The sequence below is a fragment of the Alexandromys fortis genome, unplaced genomic scaffold (genome assembly GCF_014885135.2).
Source record: "Alexandromys fortis isolate MF-2015 unplaced genomic scaffold, M_Fortis_MF-2015_v1.1 scaffold_145, whole genome shotgun sequence".
Taxonomy (NCBI): domain Eukaryota; kingdom Metazoa; phylum Chordata; class Mammalia; order Rodentia; family Cricetidae; genus Alexandromys; species Alexandromys fortis.
The window spans coordinates 891830-915884 of record NW_026068049.1 but is presented as its reverse complement, the minus strand read 5'-3'; the positions used below and the strand labels follow the sequence as shown (position 1 = coordinate 915884).

The 24055-nt window shown below is 39.6% G+C and overlaps 2 protein-coding genes across 7 annotated transcripts in view; one reads left to right on the top strand and one right to left on the bottom strand.

Moving 5' to 3' along the window:
• Window positions 1-24055, bottom strand: part of Runx2 (RUNX family transcription factor 2) — a 308143-nt gene that overhangs the window by 267603 nt on the left and 16485 nt on the right. The gene's annotated exons all lie outside the window — the stretch shown is intronic.
• The window catches only part of Supt3h (SPT3 homolog, SAGA and STAGA complex component), a 342521-nt gene continuing 320469 nt past the window's right edge, over window positions 2004-24055 (top strand). Inside the window, exons 1-2 of one of the 2 annotated variants that reach the window (XM_050119373.1) lie at window positions 2004-2236; window positions 14082-14182. In XM_050119373.1, coding sequence (XP_049975330.1) covers window positions 14082-14182 — 101 coding nt within the window. In that variant the 5' untranslated portion in view covers window positions 2004-2236. Of the gene's footprint in view, window positions 2237-14081; window positions 14183-24055 lie in introns of those variants that run through there. The other variant, XM_050119375.1, reaches the window with a different exon arrangement.

Below are 24055 nucleotides of genomic sequence, written 5' to 3'. Positions count from 1 at the left end.
GAGATGGGGCATCTGCAGTCAGGGTGGTACACGGCACACGCCTTTAATCCCTGTGCTAGGGAGGCAGAGACTGTCAGATCTCTGAGTTCGAGGTCAGCCTGGTCTACAGAGAATTCCAGGTTCCAGGACAGCCAGGGTGCTCTGTTACACAGAGAAATTCAATCTCAAAAAAACAAAATGGGGGGAAGAGGGGTGTTTTGTTTGTTATAGGGGTGATGTGACTTCACTTGGTCTCCTGCTCTATTTCCCCTGGTGGTCTCCAAAGCTTTAATTTCAGCAAGAGTTTGTTGTTTTAGTTTTGTTACTTTATAAACTGAGGACATGGCCTCTACAAGGCCATGGGAGGAGAGATGTGGAAAGCAAGAGAGGAAGACAAGGAAATGCTTGCAAGGGAGACCAAGAGAGAGGGGTGCCAGAGAGCAAAAGGCTGAAACAGCGGGGTTATACGGGATGGGAAGGAGGCAGGAGCTGGAGAAAGAGCTTCAGGAGCTGTGGCAGAGGGAGCCTGGAGGCCAGCCTGCGCTTTGGTAACCTGATAGGAACCATGAATCTATCCTGATTTTTTTTTTTGGACCTGACAGTTATAATTTGTTTATAAGTCAAATCTGGTCTTTATCTTTGGAGGCAAAATGCCCGTGCAGTGACATCTTAATTAAAGTGATCCACCTATAGTTTATTTCTTTGGATACTCTGTCTCCTGTTTTCACAGCAGGTTTTTTTTTTTTCTTTTTTCTTGTTTGTTTTTAAAGAACGGTCTGAGGTAGCTCAGGACGGTCTTAAAATCACTACGTAATCAAGACTGACCTTGACTTTTCCAATTCTGTGCCCAGCCCTATCTCTTATTTTCTTGGCCATATACTAAAATCTGTCTTTTCACCTACTGCATATAACCGAATCTTACTTTTTAAAAGAAGTAATGACAATTTTGGCTACTTTCCCATACACTGGTACACTCTGCCTAGGATGAGTAAGCCTGGATTTACACTTACTTCATGCTGAGTCTCCACATCCTAAATAGACTTTGGCAAGTGTATTTGACGAGTAGTGAAGTGTCTGGCAATTAGACCCAAGCCGACTGCAATCCACAGAGGAGATAATTAAATGAATGGCTCTGTTAAAGACGCTAAGCAAACAGGATCACTTCAGAACACATACATTCCTGAGCAAGACGTTAACGGAAGCAGCAGAGCTTGAAAAGCCCAGGAAAAGGTGAATCACTGGACACTTATTAAGTAATATTTGAAGTGGTAGGATTTGAGTATGGATAATGTTTTCTTTCTTAAACGGCTGAAAAAAACTGCTAAAAATATAAACAACAGTTCACAAAGCGCCATGAAAGTCAGGAGACCCCACTGTCTTGATGCTTTAAAGAATTGCTTCTGCGACCATCAACCGCGAGAAGAGGTCACATATTCAATTCAATACCGGTGGTGCCAGAGGAAAAATGACCACGCCTTGTTTATAAAGCCTCCCAGATATAGCAAGTTATCAACAACAAATGCGTGCAACAAATTAATTAAATAATTAATTTTAGTAGAAACGAACTGGGGGAAACTTTGCAGACAGGCTGTCATAGGCTGGGTGAATGAAGCTGGTGTTTCAAGGTCCCGGAACCCAGGGTCAGCACACAGTGCTTCTCCGAGGTGCAGGTCTTTCCGAACTCTGTGCCCCTTTGTCATTCGAAACAGGATAAGATTCTAATCACCCGGACCCCTGAAGAGAAGCTTGCACGGACAAACTTCCAGTGCAGACACCGACTCCTTAAAAAATCCTAGACCCACAGTCTCACTCCGGCAGGCTTTTCAGAGTGTGTCTGCACCAGGTATACCCAGTTCCTCAGCCCAACCCGCACAGCAACTCCAGCTCAGAGGCCACCGCTCCCTCCGCCTTGGCGGGAGCTCGACGCCCCGCCCCCGGAGTGTGGCGGAAGTAGCAGGAGCGGCGCGCGCCACCTCGCCGGCTGCGCATGCGCTCTCCCCGCCTGGGTTGGCGCGTCTGTCTAGTTACCTCAGTCTCCGCCACCCCCGCCCCTCATAGTGGCGCTCTCGCCATCTTGCACCCCCTCCAGCCTAGCCCAGTCACCTTTTCCCTTTCCACAGTTTCTGTCCCCCCTATTCCCCGCCCCCTGCCCATCGTGTCCCGGGGCCGCCGCCGCCGCAGACACCGCGCCATCTCTGTCCCCTCTCATTCTCCACGCGGGACGCGCAGACGTGCTTCCACGTGTCCTTAAGCAGAGGTTGTGGGGCGCGTGGGGGCGGCGGGGAGTGGGGCGAGGTCATGGGAACGCCAGGGACGTGGCAGCCAGAGGTCAGGCCCAGGGCTGCGGGCCCAGCTGGGTGCAGGCCGCCGAGTGTGGGGTGCGCCATGGCTCCTCCCCGTCGTCGGTGGGCGTGGGGCGAGGGGAGCCCTGGGCTGGGCGGAGAGGCACCTTTCGCGCGTCACCCAGGTTGTGCTGGGGTGGGGAGACCTTCAAAAAGGAAAGCTCTGCTTCATGGTAGCATTAGTGGAAGTTCAGCGTGCCAGGAGAGACCCAGAGGACACAGAGATGCTGCTGTCACCGCCCGCCTCTGGGACCCCTGGGGAAATCATTTAGGACGTGTTGTGGGGTGTAGATGGGGATCACAATAGCCTAGCTCCAAACTCAGATTTATGAGAGAGTATTTGTGTACTTAAAGCTTACATCAACGCCAGCAGAATTCTCTGCTGTGATTTCCTATGAGTTTCATGTTAAGAAATTGTCACCTTGCCTTCCCTTAGGAAAGTCAGGACAGTTGGTGTGACAAATGAGAATGGAGTTATAAGGATAGTAAATATAATTTGACGTTCAGACAAGATCCCGGAAGCAGTGTCGTTATTGTATACCCGGATAAATTAGCATCATGTTCCTGGAGTTTAGTGGGAACTCAGAAAGAAATGAGGACATGTTTATCTGGGAGACACCTGGGGCTCCCAGATCACCGGTAAAAGATTACTTGAAACAGCTGCTAGAATTTCTGTGCGTTCCAGAGAGACAGAATTTGACGACTAAAGGGTTTCTTGATAATACTTGATGAAACCAGAACATAATGGGTTATGCTGTTGTGAGTCGTGGCCCCTCAAATCCCCTCACCCACCCTGGGGGCCTTTAAGTACAGTAGGTCTACCCTGAGGGCTGCCCTGCCTAGGGGAACTCTCTGCCACGTTGAAAATGCTATACACTGTGGACTTCCAGCATGGTAGCCATCAGGTGCAGGTGGCTCTTGAGCAATGGAAACGTGGCAGGTGCCACTGATGAGTAGCAAATTGATTACAACTTAAGTGGCCACCCACGCACACGGTGGTTGTTGCATGGGATCGCCCAGGTCTGCAAAGTTGAGAGCTGTTGCGGTCTTTGATTTGGTGGAGTTTTAAGTCAGCTCAGCTTTTGGAATATTTATGCTGTAAGGATTCATAATTATGTCCAAATATTGCCTTTCATTCAAAGCGTGGGCCTGCTAGTATTTATTTACAGCTTGGCAAATTAAAGCAAAACACTCCTTTGACTCCTTGGTTCGAAAGCTAGTGCCAGATGTAGCTGGAAAGAGAACACTAGCTGGAGTTTTCTTTAATCAGCGCTGGCTTCCACTGTCTTTTATCACCGAGTTAGTTCTTCGTGAAAGCTTGCAACTCTTGCTGCCGTTTGCTTTTTTCCTACCATCTTTGAAAGCTGGTGCTTCCCCTTTTAACCTTTTGTATAATAAGACAGTTTAATAAATTATGGTGGCAATCTTTGAGCAATTTTAGAAGTCATTTTAGTAACCATATTCAAACTTTTGAAGAAGAGAAAAGTGAAATTTGGTGATCAATGTGTCGTGAGATTACTTTCTTTGATATATGCCAGTTTTTTGACTGAGTATTTGTAAATCTCGAAAATAAAAACCCTCTCCTTTTTCCCTTTTTCTCCTCTCTCCCTTCCTTCTTCCTTCTCCCTCTTTCTTCCTTTTTTTGTACTGGGGATTGAACCCTGGCCCTCCCACTAGGCTAAACACCCAGTCCTTGAAAATAAACCCTGAGAAACAAAAACAAAACGAAACTGTTGCAGCTTCACGGTAGCTGTACACCCTGAACTCCAGCCTGATATTTGTAAAACGTTGCCCTTGGCCTCAAGGCTGGAGATAATCCTTGGTTCTGGAATGACAGTTTAAAGCTCCTGTGTTACATCATCTGCAGAGACTAGTTCATGACTTGCAAGTCAGACTGAGCTGGTCTCGAGTGGACAGACTATCCTAAGTTTTCTGGGACAGTCACGTCCCAGCATGTTTCCTACCAGAACCCCTTTCGTACTGTCAGAAGCATTCCAGTTTGGACTGTGCTAATGTGGCCACACTTTTTAAGCGTGTCAGAACTCTTAGTCTGGGAAGGATTAAGCAATTTTGCAGTCTCCAAAATACACTTGCTGAAAACAGTGACAAAGTCCATGCTGTTTCACTCATAGGATATTTGGAATAAGGCCAGAGAGTGACTTGGTCCCTTTAGCCACTGGCGATTTAAATGTTTTACTTTGTATAGAATTCTTGGGTAATACGCTTGTTGGTCCCTTTTGGTGTAAAGGGCTACAAATATGCCGGTATAATAAAAATAGTGAGATCGAGTCGTCCTGTTTTCCTGTTGAGAGCGGGTGTTTTGGTGAGGTCAGATAGTAAATCAATTGGAAACCTGCTTTTCATGTATTAGAATGTCAGTGATTTTGCTTATATTTCACTTACATTATGAGAAGGGATTCGGCCATTGCATTACTGTGTTAACTGAATTCATGTTAAATGAGGGGATGAGCTGTTCTGTTTGCTGTTTTAAATGTTGATGTTAATGCCACTGAGCCTTGGGTGTCTTCTGTAGTCCCACTTTTAGCCTTGAACAGACTGTCACACTCACGAGCTGCCCTCTTTGAGCTTGCTTATGTTAAAACCCTGACGTGTTTGTAAAGCGCCGTGCCTTTGCTTATGCTCATGTTTCCCGTGACACTTTCTGTGCACCCTCGCTTAGCCATTATCTCAGGAACCCTGGGAGGGAAGCTTGTAAGTTTCCTTTCTAGAGGAACTGAGGGAGAGAGGTGGCGTGAGTTGCCCAAGGTCACATGATAACCCTCAGAGCCCGAGTTTGAACTCCAGAGCTCAGTGCTTTCCTGCTACACCCGACATGAGCATAGGCAGATAGTTCACAACCAAGTTCACTGTGACCAATTCCTTGTGAAGGTCTTGTGAGTTAATTATGACCCACTTTAATTTGTGTGTTCCTCCTTGTATAGAAGAAAGGATTTTGGGCCAGAAGTCAGGGGGACCTCAGGTTTAGTCCAAGCTTGTGTCACTAAAAAGTGGTGTGTGTCCTTGGGCAGTTCAAGAAACCCCTCTGGGCTGCAGTTTCCTCACCTGAAAAATGAGGGATTTGGATGAAATTAGTGATTTTCAAACTGTGGTTTGAAGTCTGCTCACTTCTCGGCCCCTCCCACCGGTTTACACGGTTCAGTTGGCCTGTTGGTTAGTCATGGCCTACAGTCTCCTTTAAACAAAGACTATCTGGACGTAGCATTTAATTTACTAGACTCTCAGATAACTAACGGCAGTGTCAGCCCCTGACTGCAATGATTGTAGCTCTGATAATTTCATATTACTTTAGAGTATCTGGAGATAGGCATCTTTTACAAATGAAAAATCTAGGCATTTTTAAAATTGATAATTTTTTGTTAAGATATATGCCTCCATAGATCAGGTTATCAGCTACTTGAGATCAAAGCCTCCCCTTTTTTTTCTTTTTAAAAAGATTTATTTTAATTCTCTATGTACACACACATCTGTGTGGGTACCAGCAGAGGCCAGAGGCGTTGGGTTCTCCCAGGACTAGAGTTACAGCATCTTTGAACCTTTGATGTGGGCTCTGGGAACCAAACTTGGGTCCCCTGAAGAGTCGTGTGTTTTTTTAACTACTGAGTAAGCTCTTTGGCCTAAAGCCTTACATTTAAAAAGAAAAAAATAATTAGGTCTGAGACATTTAGCCAGTATTTTTAGTTTCTTCATCAGTAGTGGGAAAGTACTGGCCTGGTAGGGTGATTGTGGAAAACAACAAAACAACAAAAAATCCGAGTTACTGCAGTAAAAGACCAAGTAAAGCCCAAGTCCATTAATTCTTCATATACATGAATTAAATCACCATTAGCCACACAGGCTGTATTGTAACCACATCATTAAATTACCATTGGTGAATTGTATATGCTTAATATTAGATGACAATAGATTTCTTATAAGGATGAGTATTTATAAAACATGATTGTAGGCTAGAAGAGAATTGTAATGTTTAAAAATATCTACTCATTTAAAAAAATCCTTGTTTTCTGCTATATGACTATTAGGATTGTTAAGTGATGATTTCCCACATACTTAAAGAAAAACCCATAAAGTCATTGAATTTTCTGTAAAAACAATATTGTCAAAAAGTGAGTTTGCTATGGAATTTGCCAGTATGGATGCTGTGTGTTTTGGGCTGTGTTGTTAGATGTAGTCTACAGTACATTTTTTATGTATACTTTTAGTAAAGAATATTTTTTATAACAAAATTTGAACAAGCCAATAATAGGCATTAAAGCACATGGAATAGAATTTTAGGCTAATATGAACCTAGGGAAAAAATATAGTAAGATTCTCCCATGTTTGTGTGGCAGAGAGCACTGATGTCTGTAAGTTAACTTATCATTAGGTAACAAGGAAATGAAAATGTTTTGTTATTTTGTGTGTGTGTGTGTGTGTGTGTGGTGTGTGTGTGCGTGCGTGTATTGTATTGCAGTTTATTGAGCCTCGTGACTTATGCATTTAAGGCAAGAATTCTGTTGCTGAGTGATAGTCCTTTCCATTTTATAATATTTTTTTTTATTTTCAATTCAAGTATATTTTTGAGTCCTTATTGCATTGTGGGTTTATTGTTTTTTATTTATTTATTTTTGTTTTTCTGAGACAATTTTTCACTGTGTAACAGAGCCCTAACTGTCCTGAAACTCACTTTGTAGACCAGACGGGCCTTGAACTCACAGAGATCTGCCTGTCTCCTGAGTGCTGGGATTAAAGGCGTGTGCCACCACACCCTGCTTCGTTGTATTCTTTATAATACCTTTGTGAGAGATCATTCCTCACAAATCATTCCTGAAAGATGAAGGAAGTGAACCTGAGACCTCAGTTGATTCTTATAGTATAGGTTCTGGTGTATTGGTTAGTCCTTTAAAGAGCCCATGTCCAGCCAGGTGTGATGATAGAGTTCTTTACTCTCTTTACTCAAGAGACTGAGGCAGCAGGATTGCAAGTTTGAGTCTAGCCTGAGCTACCTAGGAATTTCTTTCTCCTTCCTTCCTTCCTTCCTTCCTTCCTTCCTTCCTTCCTTCCTTCCTTCCTTCCTTCCTTCCTTCCTTCCTTCTTTCCTTCCTTCCTTTTTTTTTCTTTTTTAGTTTTTTGAGACAGTGTTTCTTATTAGCTTTTGGAACCTGTCCTGGAACTAGCTCTTGTAGACCAGGCTGGCCTCAAACTCACAGAGATCCACTTGTCTCTGCCTCCTGAGTGCTGGAATTAAAGATGAGCGCCACCACTGCCCAGGAATGTCAGGGCCAGCCTGTGACAGAACACAAGGCATTGTACCAAACCAATGCAAGCCAGACCAAACCAACGAAACTCCCCTCACCATGGCATTACCTTATAAGACTTGACCCTGTCAGCCTGTACCAGTCCCTTCTTTCTGAATCTCTCACAAAGCTTTGTGGGTGCTCCTCCCCAAGTGTCTGATTGTTGTCTAATACATTCTTAACTGGAGTTGTGTGGACTTTTGTTTGTTTGCTTCTGTTGGTCTCATTTCCAAGCCTCCTCCTCTTTTTATTAAATAATAGCATAGTTGTGTTGTTAATTTCTGAGGTCAAGCTTCTGTCACCTTTGCTCTTCTTATATTGCCATCTCTACCTGCAAGTTAACTCGACATTTGTAATATGTTCTTATTTCCACTTGTTCCAGATATCAAAGGCACTGACATCTCTTGTCTATACAACTTAAGTGGCTTCTGCTTCCCTGGGTCATTCTGCAGCTATCCTTAAAAAATTCTGTGTTCAAAGTTCTCCAATAGCTTAGTATTTTCCTTCAATAAAAATTAACCTCTGTTGGCCTTCAAGGCTTTCTAGTATTGCATCCTCCTTATGACACAGATCTCCCTTTCTGTTCACTGCACTCTGCCACAGTGGTCTTAGGGGAAGGTTCTTGAACACTGCCTCTTGCATTTTGTTCAGATCATATATCGTCACCCTGTAGATGAAATTCATTTGTTTACTTTGCTTTTTATAGCACTACAAATTGTTTTTGTCTGAGTTTACTCCTAACCCTATAATGGTTTCTTGTTGGTTTAGTCATTATTATATCCTGAGGCCATAGAAGACCATTTGGCTTTTAGTCAGTGTCCAGTAATTATGAATGAATAACCAAGTGCTGAACCACCCTCGTTCAGTCTTTTAAAAAGACCTTGACAGTGCCTTTATGATAAGAAGGGGAATAGAAGGCATGTTACTTCTTATAGGGGAGAGTGAGGGAAAACCAATCAGTGATGAGTTTCTGTTTCTGTGTTGTTTCAGAGATGCTGACGGAGGGATTCAGTATGGGACAGAAGTTTGAAATGAAAGTAATGCACATTCACTAAGATAGTATTAACCAGTTGTGGTGGTTGATCTTCATTGTCAGTGGGGCTGGACTTAGAATCATCTAGAAGACATATGGGAATGCTTCTGAGGGTGTTTCCAAAGAACTTTAACTGAGGGAAGACCCATTTGAATGTGGGTAGCACAGCCTATAGAATCGGGTCCCAAACTTAATTCAAAGCCAAAAAGAACACATGAACCCCAGCATTCATCTGTGTCTGCTTCCTGATAGTGGATCAGTGTGACTAGCTACTATCACCATTATGCCTGACTGTGACCTCTCTAACTGTGAGACAAAATAAATCCTTTCTTTAGTTGCTTTCATCAGGCATTTGCCATAGCATTAAGAAAGAAATACAGAAATAGAGAAAATTGGTTTTTGCTGTGACGATCTGACCATGTGACTTGTAGGCCTTTGGAACTCTTTTGTAAAAGGAATTTGGAAGAATTTGGACCGGGCTAGAGAAGCCCTAGAGTGTCATAAGCCATAGACATCCGACCTTTTGACATAGTGGTATGATGCCATCTATAAACCAGCTGGGCTGCATTCGTAGCTTTGCTGGGATGTGTGTAGTTTGCAGACTGAAGGTTGGATGTGACTGCTGTGAGCAGAACTTAAAGGGTGAGGTATGGGTGGCTGGAATGCTGAAATGAAAGAAACTAATCCTGGCTCATGGGGTTTCAAATGGGAAAGCGGACTCTAGCAGGGCCTGGCTAGAGGCTGCCCGTGCTGTATTCTGGAAAAGAATGGCTATGTTTTGCCCATGGCTAGCAAACTTGTGTTATTATTCTACATGCTATAGACATTTTATAGATACTTTTACACTTTTTGAGTTTTTGCGTTTGTAGTGATTGATCTTTTGGTATTTTTCATATCAGTAGAAATTTAGATTATGATGGAACTTGATTTTTTTTAACACTAAACCAATTACCTATATTTTTCCTGCTTTTGGGGTTTTATAAAACTATTCTAATTAAAAAAATTATTTATATTAGATGTCTAGGGGTTATGAAATATTAAGATTGAGACTCTGTAGATATTTGAGTAAGCACATGGATCTGACTTAATGTTCCTCACCAGTAATAAAGCAGAACTAGTCATTCCCATTATGTTTCTTAATTGCTGGTTGCTTGATAGACTTATAGCCCAGATTTTGATATTACTTCTAGTATATAGAAACTAATAATAAGTCTCAGTTCTTTGAGGTCTATGATGAAATGTTGTTCATGGGATGTCTTCTTTGGTCATGTTGTTAACAGAACATGTTTTTCAATGGATACCCAGTAACATATCCACAGCATTTTGTGATATCTATCTTTACCCTTTACTACAGTTGGGACTTTTTGTGTTTGGCAGCAGTACTTTCTAAGTAAAGGAAGTTTGTGTGCATATATACATACACACACATGTATGTTTAGATGAAATAAACAAATTTTGATTTTCCAGAATGGAAATATGGTTTAGTGATCAGGTTAACGCAGTATTAATCAGAAATGAACTTTTTACTGGGGTTCACATTTGAGCTGGCATGTTGAAATGATCTGGGACTCAATCTGCACATCTGAATTCATTTTGTAAAATATGGCAAGCAGCTGCATCCCTGTGGAAGCTGAAACAACTGCAGGACATTAACCCATTGAGAAGATTACAGTAGGGTTTCAGTTCCATGTTAACTGTATTTATTAGTGAAAATTGACTTGAGTGCTTCTGCTTTTAACAGACTTTTTTATGTCTAGAAGAAAGGAAATAAAGCATTGGAATGATAGGACTTTGATGTGTAAAGAAGTTAATGTCTAAAGAAGTAATTATCTAAATCAAACAAAATGTGGGTACAGGAAAGAATTATTTTGGCGTCTAATGAGCTATCAGCTCATCATGTCAAGAAAAATGTTCTTCACCTGTTTGATTTAGAAATTAAGTAACTTGTCTGTGGAAGACTGGTTGTGGTTGTAATAAATTTGGATTGGAACCCTTTACCTCTTACCAATAAATACACTTGATAGGAACCATTTCTAGTGGGAGACAACTGAAAGAAAGCTGGGCATCAAACCTAGGGCTTGGCCCTTCGTATAAATTCGCTCTATGAAATCTGTCCTCTTTAGAAAGTTAAAGCAGGGTGGCTGGATTTGAACTGAAGAAAGGGACAGATCGCTTCAGCGGTGCCTCACTTACTTTAGGCTATAAACCCCACACAGTGCTGTGTGTATCAAATCTGAAACTGCTCAACTCCAGGCCTGATTTGGGAGGTTGGGGTTAATACACAATCCTTGAGGTTAGTATTTCTCCAGGCCTTGTGTTTGAACCACTAAAAACACTGGGTGTGTGGGGTGTGTTAAAGTGGTTCTTGAAAAAGGGAGGCTGTGTGTTCTCTTTCTGGTTGTAGAAATCTGTAGTTCTTGTTTTCTCATAGATTGGTGGGGTAATTATTATTATTATTTTTTTAACCCAAGTTTCAGGCTGGAGTTTGATGGCACGCGCCTGAAATCCCAGCACATGGGAGGTGGAGGCAGGGAGTCTACATAACAAATTCATTGCCAACTTGGAATAATGAGGGTATCTCAGAGCCAAAACAGAACAAGGCAATGTGGGTAGTTTCTTTCCTTACTTTGTTTGTAGAAAAATAGTAATCATTTCAAAAGTTATTGTGAAAAACAGAGCAAATTTAGGCTTAAAGGAAAGTGATAACTTTTCTTAGCATTAGATCTTTTTTTTTTTTTTAAATGTGTTTGGGCATTAGTTTCGGTTTCAGTGAAATGTTTTTATCTTTTAGAGTATTCATGTTGTGTGCCTTAGTTAGTTCTAGCCTTCAGCATAGGCCAAAGGAATATCAGGCTATTTCAGACATCATCACATTTAAGTATCTCTACACACATTATGACATAACTAAGGTGCTGTTCGCCCTAGAGCCCTGTGCTGTGTGGCCTTTTCAAAAGCTGCTCATCTTGGACACTGGGTGCAGTAGCTTTTTCTCTAGCTTAGCCTCATGGACCCTGTCCTTGAGGAGTGCCCCTGGTCTAGATCCCCTTGGTGATTTTTATCATTTTCCACACATTTGGTCAGATTAAAAGGGCATGTTATGAAAATGAATTTGACAGCCACATGGAGAGTGACCTGAGAGTGAGAGAGATAAGAGTTAGCAGAGGGCCTGTAGTATAGAGAAAGGGGCAGAAGAGGACCTTGTCTTCCTGTACGTCTGGATATAGGGAGGGTGAAAGATAGGAGATTTTAAAGTTAGGTACTCTAAATTGATATAAAAGCTTTTGTCAGATCAAGATGGGGTATTTTAAATATCTTTATTTTTAATAGCTAACATTTATTGTGTACTTACTGTATCAAGATTGTTCCAAATTGTTTTCTGTATGAGTTCATCTAATTGTCACAATAATCTTTAAAAAGCAGGGCTATTATTCACATTTTATAGACGAGATAATGGAAGCAGAGAGAAGTAAAGTAACTTCTGTAAAGTCTTAACAAAGTAACGGAGCTGGGGATTGAACCCAGACAGTCTGCGTCTGAAGCCAAACATTGAAATCAGATCTTTATGCCCAACTCTAACTTCATCTCACACTTTCAACAGAAATCAGGTGAAGCATGTTTTCTTCCATTACTGTGAGCCTGGTGATCAGCAAGAGGGCCTCAGGAGGGAGCACCCTGTGTAGACATTGTGTGATTTGCCAGGAACTGTGTGGGGGGAACTAGTCAGTGACTCCTAGCCCAAAGAGGTAATATGCTCTGCCTTTGAGATGTGCAGAATGGGAAAACATCTATCGGCCCCTGAGAGCTGATGCACAGGATTGGGCCGCATGTCTCCACTGGTGGGAAGCCTGTCTCCTATGAATATGTAGTTTGTGACCCTCTAGGCTGTCTCTTCAGGCCAGATGTTCCATCCTAGAAAAGTTCTTTCTCTGCCTGGGCTTTGCCTTCTGCAGTGGTGTCAACGACCAGCCCTTCTGTGCATCACCAACTCTAGAGGCTGTCTTACAATTAGATGGTTCCTGGACTTCTCTCAACTGCTTTAACATGTGTTCTCAAATTCGGATGTTCTTCCATAGAATCTGCAAAGTATTTCTAATTCCCACCTTAGGGAAAAATGATGGTATTATCAGGTTATATAAACATAGGGAATAATATTTATTGTATTTATCGTATGGTAATTAGTACTTACTTTGACTTTTATGTTCTTTTAACTAGTTCTTGTTTATTATTTAATTTAGTGCCATGTACAATAAATAAAAACACATGCGTTAGAATTGGCTAGTTTTCATTATATATCAGCCTGATATATTTGATAGGAAAAATGTCACATTTTAAGTTGAGCCAGTTATTTGCTCATAAGATTATAAAATATAATGCCCACTTCTGATCTATTGATTTTCTGCCATAATTTAGCCTTTGGTTCAAATGAGAACTAGATTATGCTGTGGTTTTCTCATTTTGTGTATTATAGTTATAAGAACATCTTTAAATTCTTACTTGGTATTCCTAAAGTAAGTGTGTGTGTTCATGTGTGTTCCTGTGTGTGCGCACATATGTGTGTCCTGTTTGTGTGTGTGGCATATGTGGAGGCCAGAGATTGATATCAGGTTGTCTTTCTCAGTCACTTCTTCACAGTAATTAACTAATTAATTAATTATCAAAACAGTATTTCTATTTGAAAGTATCCAAAGCAGATGCTACATTCTATCCTAGATGCTTAAGTGTTCAGCGAGATTAGGTATGTTGTGCCATGCTAGATAATAGAGCAGCAGATCGTAATTCAGAATAGGTCAGTCCTCAAAGTCATTCCTCAAAACCCAGAGCTCCCTGTTTCAGCTACACCGGCTGGTCAAAGACCATCCAGAATCCACTTGCCTCTCTCTACCTCAGGGCTCGGGTACAGGAGTGTGTTGCTGTGCCAGCTTTTATGTGGGTGCCGGGATCTGAGCTCAGGCCCTCATGCTCGCAAAGCAATCACGATTGCTACAGCCAACTCCCCATCTCCCAAAGTGACTTTTTATTGGTCTGTGTGAAATGGGGGAATATGTGTTCAGGGAGTGCTGGACACTCCCTGAAGAATCGCTCATGGGACTTTGGGTGCTGTGCAACACTCTGGAGAGCTACCAAGTGATGCCAAAGTGGTTTAATGAGTATTTCTGTTCTAGCACTTACTACAGTGTAGACACTGAATGTGTACCAGTCACATAGGTGATTCTTTGATACCAGAGCTGACTAAGCACTTTTCTCCTGCTGTACTACTTTTCATCTGAATAAAGACATTAAGTAAAAGACAGTTGGATTTACTACAGAACTGAAATTATCTGAAATTTGAAGATTTCTGTACTTTTTGAAGTAGTTTAGAATTGCTTGTATCTTGTGTACTTTTTATAGCTAAATATGTTTGTAAGTTTTATTTATTTTTTTCTTTTCCTTTAGATGAATAATACTGCAGCTAGCCCGATGTCTACTGCCACTTCGAGTAGTGGAAGAAACACAGGGAAGGCTGTAAGCTTTGCTGCGGAACTGCAGAGCATGCTGTGAGTGTGTCTTCACATGTGTTACTGTTGCTGTTTTACCCTGGTTACTGTTGAAGAAGGAAACGGAAATAAAATGCATACATGTTAGCTTCATGTAATTTGTATTTAAGCAGAAGTAAAGTGCTCTCAGCATTTAAACACCTACAGTGAGACAGGCAGGATTGGCTCGGAGTGCTGCACTGGTGCGCTGCCTCTGAAAACTGGGCGCCAGCTCACCTTTTTTGGGTAGTCAAAATATTTTCAGAGAAGGTTGCAGTTTTTCTTAGTTGTCCTAAGTCGGTGAACCTAATTCAAAGTAGTTTTTAATTTTGGTAATATTTGAACCGTTGCGTTTCAGATTATTGTGAGAAACACAAAGCATTAAAAAATCACATGTATTGAATCTTTGAGAAATTGCCCATTTGTTTGAGAATTCTTCCCAGAAGCTATCCTCAGCTTGCAGTGGATGAGACAATTTATCTTTATTGGGTGGGGAAGCAGATTAGTTAGGGAACCATGTAAGCTCTGAGTTCTTTCCTAGTGGTTCAGGAGACCGGTATCTATGGGAAGAGGCAATGTTACTTCTTTCCCATGGTTCCCAATGATCGCAATGATCAGGGAGTTTAAAAGAATATTTCTGTGGAAAGTTTAAATGCCTTCCTCATGTGTATACTGATAGCCTTTAGAGCGGGTTGACTCTACTGTGTGATAATAATAGTTCAAAGCACAGTTTTGGTAAGTTTGATCGCATTTGATAGTCTCTCAGTAGACATACTTCAAAGAAAGTATTAGCATTGAAAGCGTTAATGTCATAGCATCTCAGACTCTGTGCTTTCAGCTTATCTTTACAGTCTTAATTATTGAGGATCTTGAGAACTTTAGTTGTATGGATCATCTATAAATATTGAGTTCTTAGAATTTAAAACAGAAATAAAAATTTATGCTTTTGTTTGAAAAATAATAAACTTATATGTAAATATAATCTATTTCTTTTAAAATATGTTCTAAAACTGAAAATTAACAACACTTGTGATTGCTAAGATGGGGATAAACACTAATTTAGAAGCTGAGTTTTGTGAGCCTGCCTATATTTTAAATTGTGGAATGCTTTAAGAGTCTATATATTTGTATACATGTTTCAGTTTTTCATTATAGTTTAATGGACTTTTTGTTAGCAGACTTTGTGTTATGTTACAGTAATTATATTTAAAATATTGAATATATACTTTATGATAAGGTGATAAATTTCATTTTTTTCCTGTGGCACTAAATTGATTTACTCGTAGTTTTTAATGTGAATTTGAACATGTTCAGAGTCCTTAAATTATAATATAATGAACCCCATGTATCCTTTATACAAATTTAACAGTAATTTCCCTTTCATAGTCTTATTTGACCTTTCTTCCTAATATCCATAAAAAAGAAATGTTCTAAAGCTAATCTCATAGGATTTATTAAACAAAACAATATATGTTAGTAGGTAAAACACCGGGTGACATGTAGCATGAGGCAGCAGACTATAGTCATGTACCCTGTCTCAGCAAATGAAGTTTCCTTGGACGTCAGTGATGCTCACACATTTATCTGCCACTCATTGCTGTCTTCAGGCTTCATGGCCAAAACTAGTATTTATAGCAAGCCATGTGGACTGTGAAGCTGAAAATATTTACTATCTATTTTTTTTTTTTTTTTAGCAGAAATTGACCTCTGAGTTATAAAACCAGCTCTATAAAAGGAAAACAGAAACTTAGGGGTGGTTCTGCCTAATATTTATTTCTGATAGACCTAAGACCATTTAAGAAAGTTGAGCAAAAGAAAAGCTAAATTCAGTACTTTGTATTAAATACTTTTGCACACATCTTCCCAAGCGATCTACCTAAGCTGGGTTCAGAATGTAAAGGTTATTGTTGGCTGTGACTCTGGAATAAGTGTGCACTTTTCCTTCATTTCAGACCTCAGGGAGAGGCCACTCCTAATAGTACATTCAGCATGGAGAGACTGAAGTTTTTCCCTTTATGAATTTTTCCTCAGAAAGGGAACTGGAGTCCAAATGAGGGGAATTGTTTTAAATTTGTCAGTATATCCTATTGCTTTAAAAGTTTTAGGCTTTAGATGCTACATGAGTGAAGTCAGTATGCATGCAATGCTTGGTCGTGTGCGGCCTTTCAGATGAGCAAGTCCAGACTTAATTCCCTGATACTGCAGGAATTTCACTCCAAATCCTTGCTGCGGCGGCGTCATAGTTAAGCCTGTTGATGTTACTGTTTCAGTCCTCTGTTGCTGCCACTTCCCTGTCTACTAACTAGTAGTAAGATGTTTGTCTTTTGGCTACAGGCTGTCTAACTGTGGAGCATTATTTAGTCTTTTTCTTTTCAAGGATTGGTCTCACTGAAAACTAACTAGTTGTCAATCACAATGAAAATTGTTTAGTTCAGTTAATAAATCCAAAGTGCCAGCCTTAATAAACAGAAGAGAAAAAGCCTGGGGGCAGCTCCTGAGTTCTGTGAGCTAGAGGAGGTAGAAGGCTCACACAGCCAGAGGAAAGGAGCCAAGGGTGTGTTGTGTACCAGGGATGTGGATGTATGGGAGCTGATTCCTTGTGGTTCTATTTTGTGTGTGTGTGGTGTTGTCTGCAAGTCTGTCTGGGAACCACTTGTTTGCCTGGTGCCGGAGAGAGCCAGAGAGGGTGCTGGATCACCTGCAACTGGGGTTACAGTTGGTTATGAGCCACCAGGTAGGTGCTGAGACTCTAACCTGGGTCCTCTGAAAGAGCAGTCAATGCTCTTAACTGCTAAGCTATCTCTCCAGTACCTCTATTCTTTGCTTTTTTCTATTTTCATGGTTCTTAGTAATCTGTAGTTACTACTCACTTTTGTAATGACTATCTTTTGTACCCATTCAGTATATTCTGAACAGTGTGTGTGGTCTTAGGCTTTATTAATCAAGTTTTCCAGTGTTACTAAAACTATGAAATAAAATATTGGCACCTATTACCTTAAAATCAAAGAAGAAGTTTTTAATAACCTTTTTGGAACTGTTTAATTTTCCTTTAAGGAAGCTGAACTGATTTACATTTTTACCTTATTCTGAGAGACGACACCCCTACTCTCCACCCATCAACATGGCTTTGTGTTGTCAAACTGCTTGGCCACTGAGCTTCAGCATAGTTGGTCACTTACATTTCCTGTGTGTGTTTTTATGTTCTGATTCTCAGACAGGTTTTTTTTTTTTTTTTGTCTTTTTAACCAACGTCTTGGTTTCCTGTAGTTTATTAAGAACTTCCAGTGTCTTAAAAAGCTTCCTCCTTTGAGGATCTCCCTTGGCATTCCCTTCTCCCAGCACTCGGCAGCACCCTTAAGGTTGTTTAGTGTGTGAGTTTTCCTTTTCTTCTTCTTTTTAGATGTAGCTTAGTCAGTTGTGCGCTGCCTTGTTGCTTCCGCTTTTGATCTGAAGTCCTCTTAATTCCGTGCATTTTCCTATATTTCAGGTTTTGGTTTCCACAGTTTAATATTAATCCATTTTGTTGTTCTATATTGTCAGGGAGGGGGTCTACCACCACAAATTACATAAACCTTCCTTCCTTCACAACTGAAACTCTACCTTTATCAGATAATAAATGATTCCCTTTGCCTCTCTGCTTTGTTCCATTGACTTTTCTCTTCCTTTGCCAGCCCTGCATTATTGTAGTTATTATAGCTTCTTAATGTGTTTTAATATTTGCTGTTATAGTTCAAGTCCGTCCACATAAGTTTTCTTTTTAAAATATTTTTGGCCCCTTCTTATTTTTATGCTTCCAGATGAATTTTTAGGAATCATTTCAACAAGCTCCAAAACAAATTCTAAGTGCAAATTTTAAGAACTTTCATTTTTTGTTTCTTTTTATGCCTTTTACTGTATTCTCAGATTTCAGACATGGGTCTTTTCAATCCATTTTACTTTTAAAGTTGATTAATGAAGTAATTTTACATTTGGAAAGTTTATTTGAAACAACCCCTGATAGAAACAGTAAAAACAACCAGACTAATGAGTGGGCCGCTTGGCTAGTGTATGATTAGAGACCAAAACCTTCTCGGTTTTCCTTAATATTTGCTTTTCTTGTTGAGTGTACAATTGTGCTGTGACTGCAGTATGCAAAAATCCAGCCAATTTATCACCTTAATTTTAAGTCATGGTAGTGATTTTCTTATTTTTGAATGACAGAATTGGTCAGTTCTAAATGGTCAGTTCAATTTTTAAAAATGGGTTTCTAAGATTGCATTCTGACTAGTAGAGTAATATACATCAGTGTCCACTCAGTAGAGTCCAGAGAGGCTGAATAGATTTAATGTATTCATTTTTGAACATGAGAAAGGATGATAGAGTGGGTCTCCCTCTGACTACTTCAAAGAAGGTATTTCTACAATAGATCAGGAGTGTGGATGCGTAGTGAATACATGCAGATAGACTGCGGTGAGATTCACTAGAGTTCTGTGGGGTCACATGTGGTCTGTTCCTATGGTAAACTGTGCTAGTTTTTTTCTATAATTTATCTGCTTGCGTAGCTTTAATTTTTTTCCACTCTTTGGTATTTTCTTATTTGTTGTTGTTCTAGACATCAGCGGTGCTTCGCTGCCATGCCACTTGGAAGGCACGGCAAGGCCTCTGGCCGTGACAGGTAGGGGCACTTGAGAACAGTTAGTGAAGGAGGTGGGCAGAGAAAACTGGTTGGAAGTGTTCACTGTGGCATGAGCTGTCAGGAATCAGTGGAGGCAGGTGGCCTGCTTTTCCTATAGCAGTGCTCTGCTGCTCTGCATAGGTCCGGGAAGTCAAGGCAGTTGGGTGGATTTAGGATTCTGAAGGGCAGATGGTATAGCAAGTTATTAATTTGACATGCTGGAGGTTCAGCCAATTGGAGTTGATCAGCATGGATACAAAGTATGGGAAAGGATTGGAGCCTTTAGTGCATCAGTACAATTATGTAGAACATAAGCAGTCCTTATGAGAGCTTAGCGGGTTAGCATCTGACCTGTTCTCCAGTCTACTCTGACTTCCTGTGATGTCCCATCACCTTTCTGTGCATTTGACACCCTGCTTTGTTTCTTATAAATGACCTCATTTTAGTTTTTTACAGTGCTGTATTTGTCTGAATCTAGTCCCTGATCCCAGGGCTTTAAATACTTTTCCTGATGTGCTCTATCTGGCATTTTGTAGGTGCTGGTAAGTGCTAAGCTGTGATCGTACTGACATAGTATTTGGGAGGATAGCCTTCAGGGGAGGGCAGCCGTTGAAATCTTAAAAGTTTTCCAAATAGAAGGGGTAGGGAATAGGAGCCTGGATAATCCTTATAGCATGTATTCATTTTTTTTGTCCTCTTACTACATTGATTTTTTTTTTGTCTACATGCATGAAAATATTCTTAAGTGTAGCTTTCTCTGTTTAGGGTTTTGATTTACTTAAATACCTCTTCCCTGCTTCCTTGACAATTCTGTATTTATAACTACCTATAGATGGTAGATGGAGGAGGTAGTGAAGTTTGGCCAATAGGATACGATCCTATTTTAAGTACTTCTGCAGTGTTACAAGATGCAGTAACAATGTTCATCTCTAAGGTGGATAAGTCAGATGGTGCATGCAAATAATTTACATGTATCATAGTTGTTCAGTAGAACTTGATGTAAATATCTGTGCTTTTTAAATTAGTCTTTGTTGGATTATAGGAATAGAACTTAATTTTAGCACTTTTATTTGTTTGTTTTTGCTCTGTGGACCACTAATCGGGTATTCAGAAATAATGGAATCTATCTTAATAATGTCAGTTATTTTGACTGAAGAGAAATCTGAGTCTTAGAAATGTATTAGGCCAGTCTTTTATTGATTCATGAAGAAGTAGAAAAGGGCTAATTTGTCCCAGGGTGGTTTGTTGGTTAGTTGATTTGACCCAGGGTGGCTAATTGGTTAGTTGATTTGACCCAGGGTCGCTAGTTGGTTAGTTGATGTGTCCCAGGGTGGCTAGTTGGTTAGGTGATGTGTCCAAGGGTAGCTAGTTAGTTAGTTGATGTGTTCCAGGGTGGCTAGTTGGTTAGTTGATGTGACCCAGGGTGGCTAGTTGGTTAGTTGATGTGTCCAAGGATAGCAAATTGGATATTTAAGGGTTCAGTACTTAATACCTGAACTTCTGAATATCAGCTCCTTATTCTTTTCTAGTGTTTCTCTGATATAAATTAGTGACCAGGTCTTATTTTTCCTTATTCTTTAAACTGTCAGCATTTCTTTAGTTTTTCATTCTATGTTTATATTTGAGATAGTACCACAGTATTGGACTCATTTTAGAATGATGAATGGTATATATCACTTGACAAATTTTAAGGCATAATCTTTTTATGTGCTTTAAGTTCTATGATTATCTACCTGTAGAGTGTCCTGAAAATTTCATTCATTTAAACATTACTGGGGTGTTTTAAGTTTAGACAGTTAGAATTTGACATATATTATATATATGACATATATAGCTGACAAAACTACATTTTCTTTTCAAGCTTTTGTTGCTTTCCTGGTCCCTGTACTTTCTTTAAAAGACACAGTGATATACTTAGAGTCACTTTTCAGCACTTATCTATTTTTATAAGTAATTCTTTGAAGTTAGCTCTCCCTCCCCTATTTCTCCAGTCTCCTTTAAAGTCTTAACATTTAGACTAAAGCAGTGTGACTCTGGGTAGCCAGCCTGTGTTGTTTGTTCACTATTGGTCTGTGACGTAGTCTAAGCCAGAAGTCAGTCCGCTTTCTTCCTGTGATGACAGTGTCTGCTGTGCTGTGTAACCGGATGCTCTATAAGGTTTACCCTTATAGTGTAACAAATAGTTCCGAGACCATATCTGTTCTGCAAAACTCTTGTATCATCCTGCTGTTTTTCATTAAAAAAAAAATAGCCTTGATTGTCTGCCTTGGGATAGTCAGTGTTCTTGGGCTCTGCAGATCTATCAGTGGATACAACATACGGGATCCCTAATCTTGTGGACCTACCTCACATTCCAATTTTGTTAGAAATACTTCATTTCTCATTTTTTAGAAAATACTACTGCTTCTGGAGCAAACCGTGTTCTTGGAAGTTTACAATACTGTACATTAAAGTCTTTGACTTAATTATATATACTTTTGCGTTATGGTGGTGGCATTACTTTTGATTGCAGTTTTGGCTCAAGACTTGTTTTTCCTATGACATATGAAACCTTTTAAAATGCAGTGTATTGGAGTCACCTTCTAGTTTTACTTGAAATTAGTTTAAAGCAGGGATATTTTTTAAAAAGGCAAATCAGGAGAAATTAATTTCCAATAAAAGTGAATAGTAGCAACATGAACTGATTGTGTATTGAATGGACTAGAATATGAAGCAGTCATTTTTTTTGTTTCCTTATTTATAGAAAACCCTTTGCCTAATTTTAGACTGTTTTATAGTTTACTGTAAAATATTATAATTTTAATATTTAAATAAAGATTGGCATGGTAAATTAATGAAACCTAATAAATAGAACAGCCCAACACTTAAAAATTGTCTAATGTAATTTTTCCAAAATTTGTGTATGCTAATGTGGTGGTTTGAATAAGAATGACCCTCACAGGCTCACATATAAGTGCTTATGAACTCTTCCATCCAATTAAAGGATGAGGAGATGTGATCTTGGTGGAGTAGGCATCTCACTGAGGGTGAGCTTTGAGGTTTTAAAAGCCAGTCTCTCTGATCAGGATGTAGCTCTCAACTACTGCTCTAGGGCTATGCTCCCAGCCATGACAATGGACTAAGTTTCCTAAACTATAGGCAAAACCCCACTTCAATGCTTTCTTTTATAAGAGGTGCCTTGGTTGTGGTGTCTCTTCAATAGAACAATAGAACAGTGACTAAGACACCAAATATGTACAATTATTGATAAACATACAGTCTTAATAAGTCTACATCTGCCTTTGAAATGCTTTTAAAAAAATCTCATTTTTAAGCAATGTCATTTTGTTATGGTTATTTATTTATTTATTTGGTTTTTCAAGACAGGGTTTCCCTGTGTAACAGTTCTGACAGTCATGGCTGTCCTGGAACTCATTTTGTAGACCAGGCTGGCCCCACACTCATAGAAATCCTCCAGCTTCTGCCTCTGATGTGCTGGGATTAAAGGCATGTGCCACCACTACTGCCTGGCCTTGACATATGCCTATTCCTTTTGGTCCATTTTATGTTATTGTGTTGTATTTTGAGGTATTTCTTTTGTGCACATCTATTACTCAAAGATTGTAAATATAGAGTTGTAAAACTTTACATTTACAATGTGAGAAAACATGGTGATATATCTTTAAAAGAAAATTGAGACAATATTCCATAATAGATATAAATCAATCAACGAAATAGAATTTATTTAAAAGCAGTTGCTTACTGTAGGTTAATTTATCTACATTAATCCTAAACTGCCAAGTGTTATCACATTTGCTGGTTAATATAGTGATTAATTCTTTTTTTTAATTTTTTTGTGATTAATTCTTTTTGTCTTTAAAATTAATTATTTTATTTAGCTTGTGTGTATGAATGCACTATCTGCATGTATGCCTGCACACCAGAAGAGGGCATCAGATCCCATTATAGATGGTTGTGAGCCACTATGTGTTGCTGGGAATTGAGCTCAGGATTTCTGGAAGAGTAGCCAGTACTCTTAGCTGCTGAGCCATCTCTCGAGCCCTAAATTTTTTTTAATGTGTGTGATTAATTCTTTAATGTTATCTTCTTTTTGTTTGGTCATAAACTCAGAATTTATGAGATTTTTATTGAAAACATGTTCAGCTTCTTTTCAAATTATATAATATTTCTACCACTTTTCTTTATTTCTAATCATAATTGTCATTTTAGAAGTATTTTTCCCATTTATATATATATATTATTTCTTTTCATGTTTTGTTTTTCTGTAACTTAAGTTTTTTTTACTTTTATTTAAGTAATTGTGATTCATTCAGCTACTCACATTCAATCTACATTATCGAGTTTCTGTGGTATGTCACGCCTGATGCTACATAATATGGAAAAGGAGAGGGAATGGGGGTTTTTGTCTGCTGATGTTGCTAATACAATGTAGTTTGTGTTTCATGTGTCTTATGATCCTTTGGTCATTATAGTTTCCCCTATTTCTACTGTAAATACGTGTTTAGGTGAGGAGACATTAAAGATTTACACAGAAAATTCAGGTTTTAAGTTCCCAAGGTAAAATTTGACCTCAACATTATCTAATTTTGTACAACACTGCCTTTGTGTACGGGAGACAGGTGTATAAAATAAGTATATTTCTTGTCTTTGTGGAGAGACGCTTAGTGTATTTTAAATTCTGCTTTGCAGGTGTCTGTGGGGCTGCTCAGGAGGGTGAAATTCTCCCAACCTACTAGGCTCCTTTACAAAATCCATCTTATTTACTAGCTTTTTCATAGCATATTGTGAGACAAATGGATTCTCCTAGAGTCACCAAACTAGTAATCAACTCTGCTTACGTATGTGTGTAAGTAGAACGAGGATCCTACCTTCAGACAGAAATTGAGACACAATGACAGGCAGTTGAGAATGGAAGTATGTAAAGAAAGGTTACTCAAGTCTTCTATATACAAGTGGGTAAGAGGGTTTTCAACTCAGAGGATGAATCTTATGAAATAGTGCCATTTTATCTCTTTCCTTAAGAATGGGTACTACTTAAAGCTTTGGAAATTTGGGGCAAGGTGATGGGACTGGTAAGGAACATCGCAGGAAAGGATGGAAAGTAGGAATGAGGTGTAGAAAGTTTAATGTACCTAGAAGGAAATTTGTTTGTAGGAAATACTGATAAAACTGGTGATAAATGTCAGAATGTGGTAAATTGAATAGACGACTAGGATACTAATATTTTACCTAGGGATAGG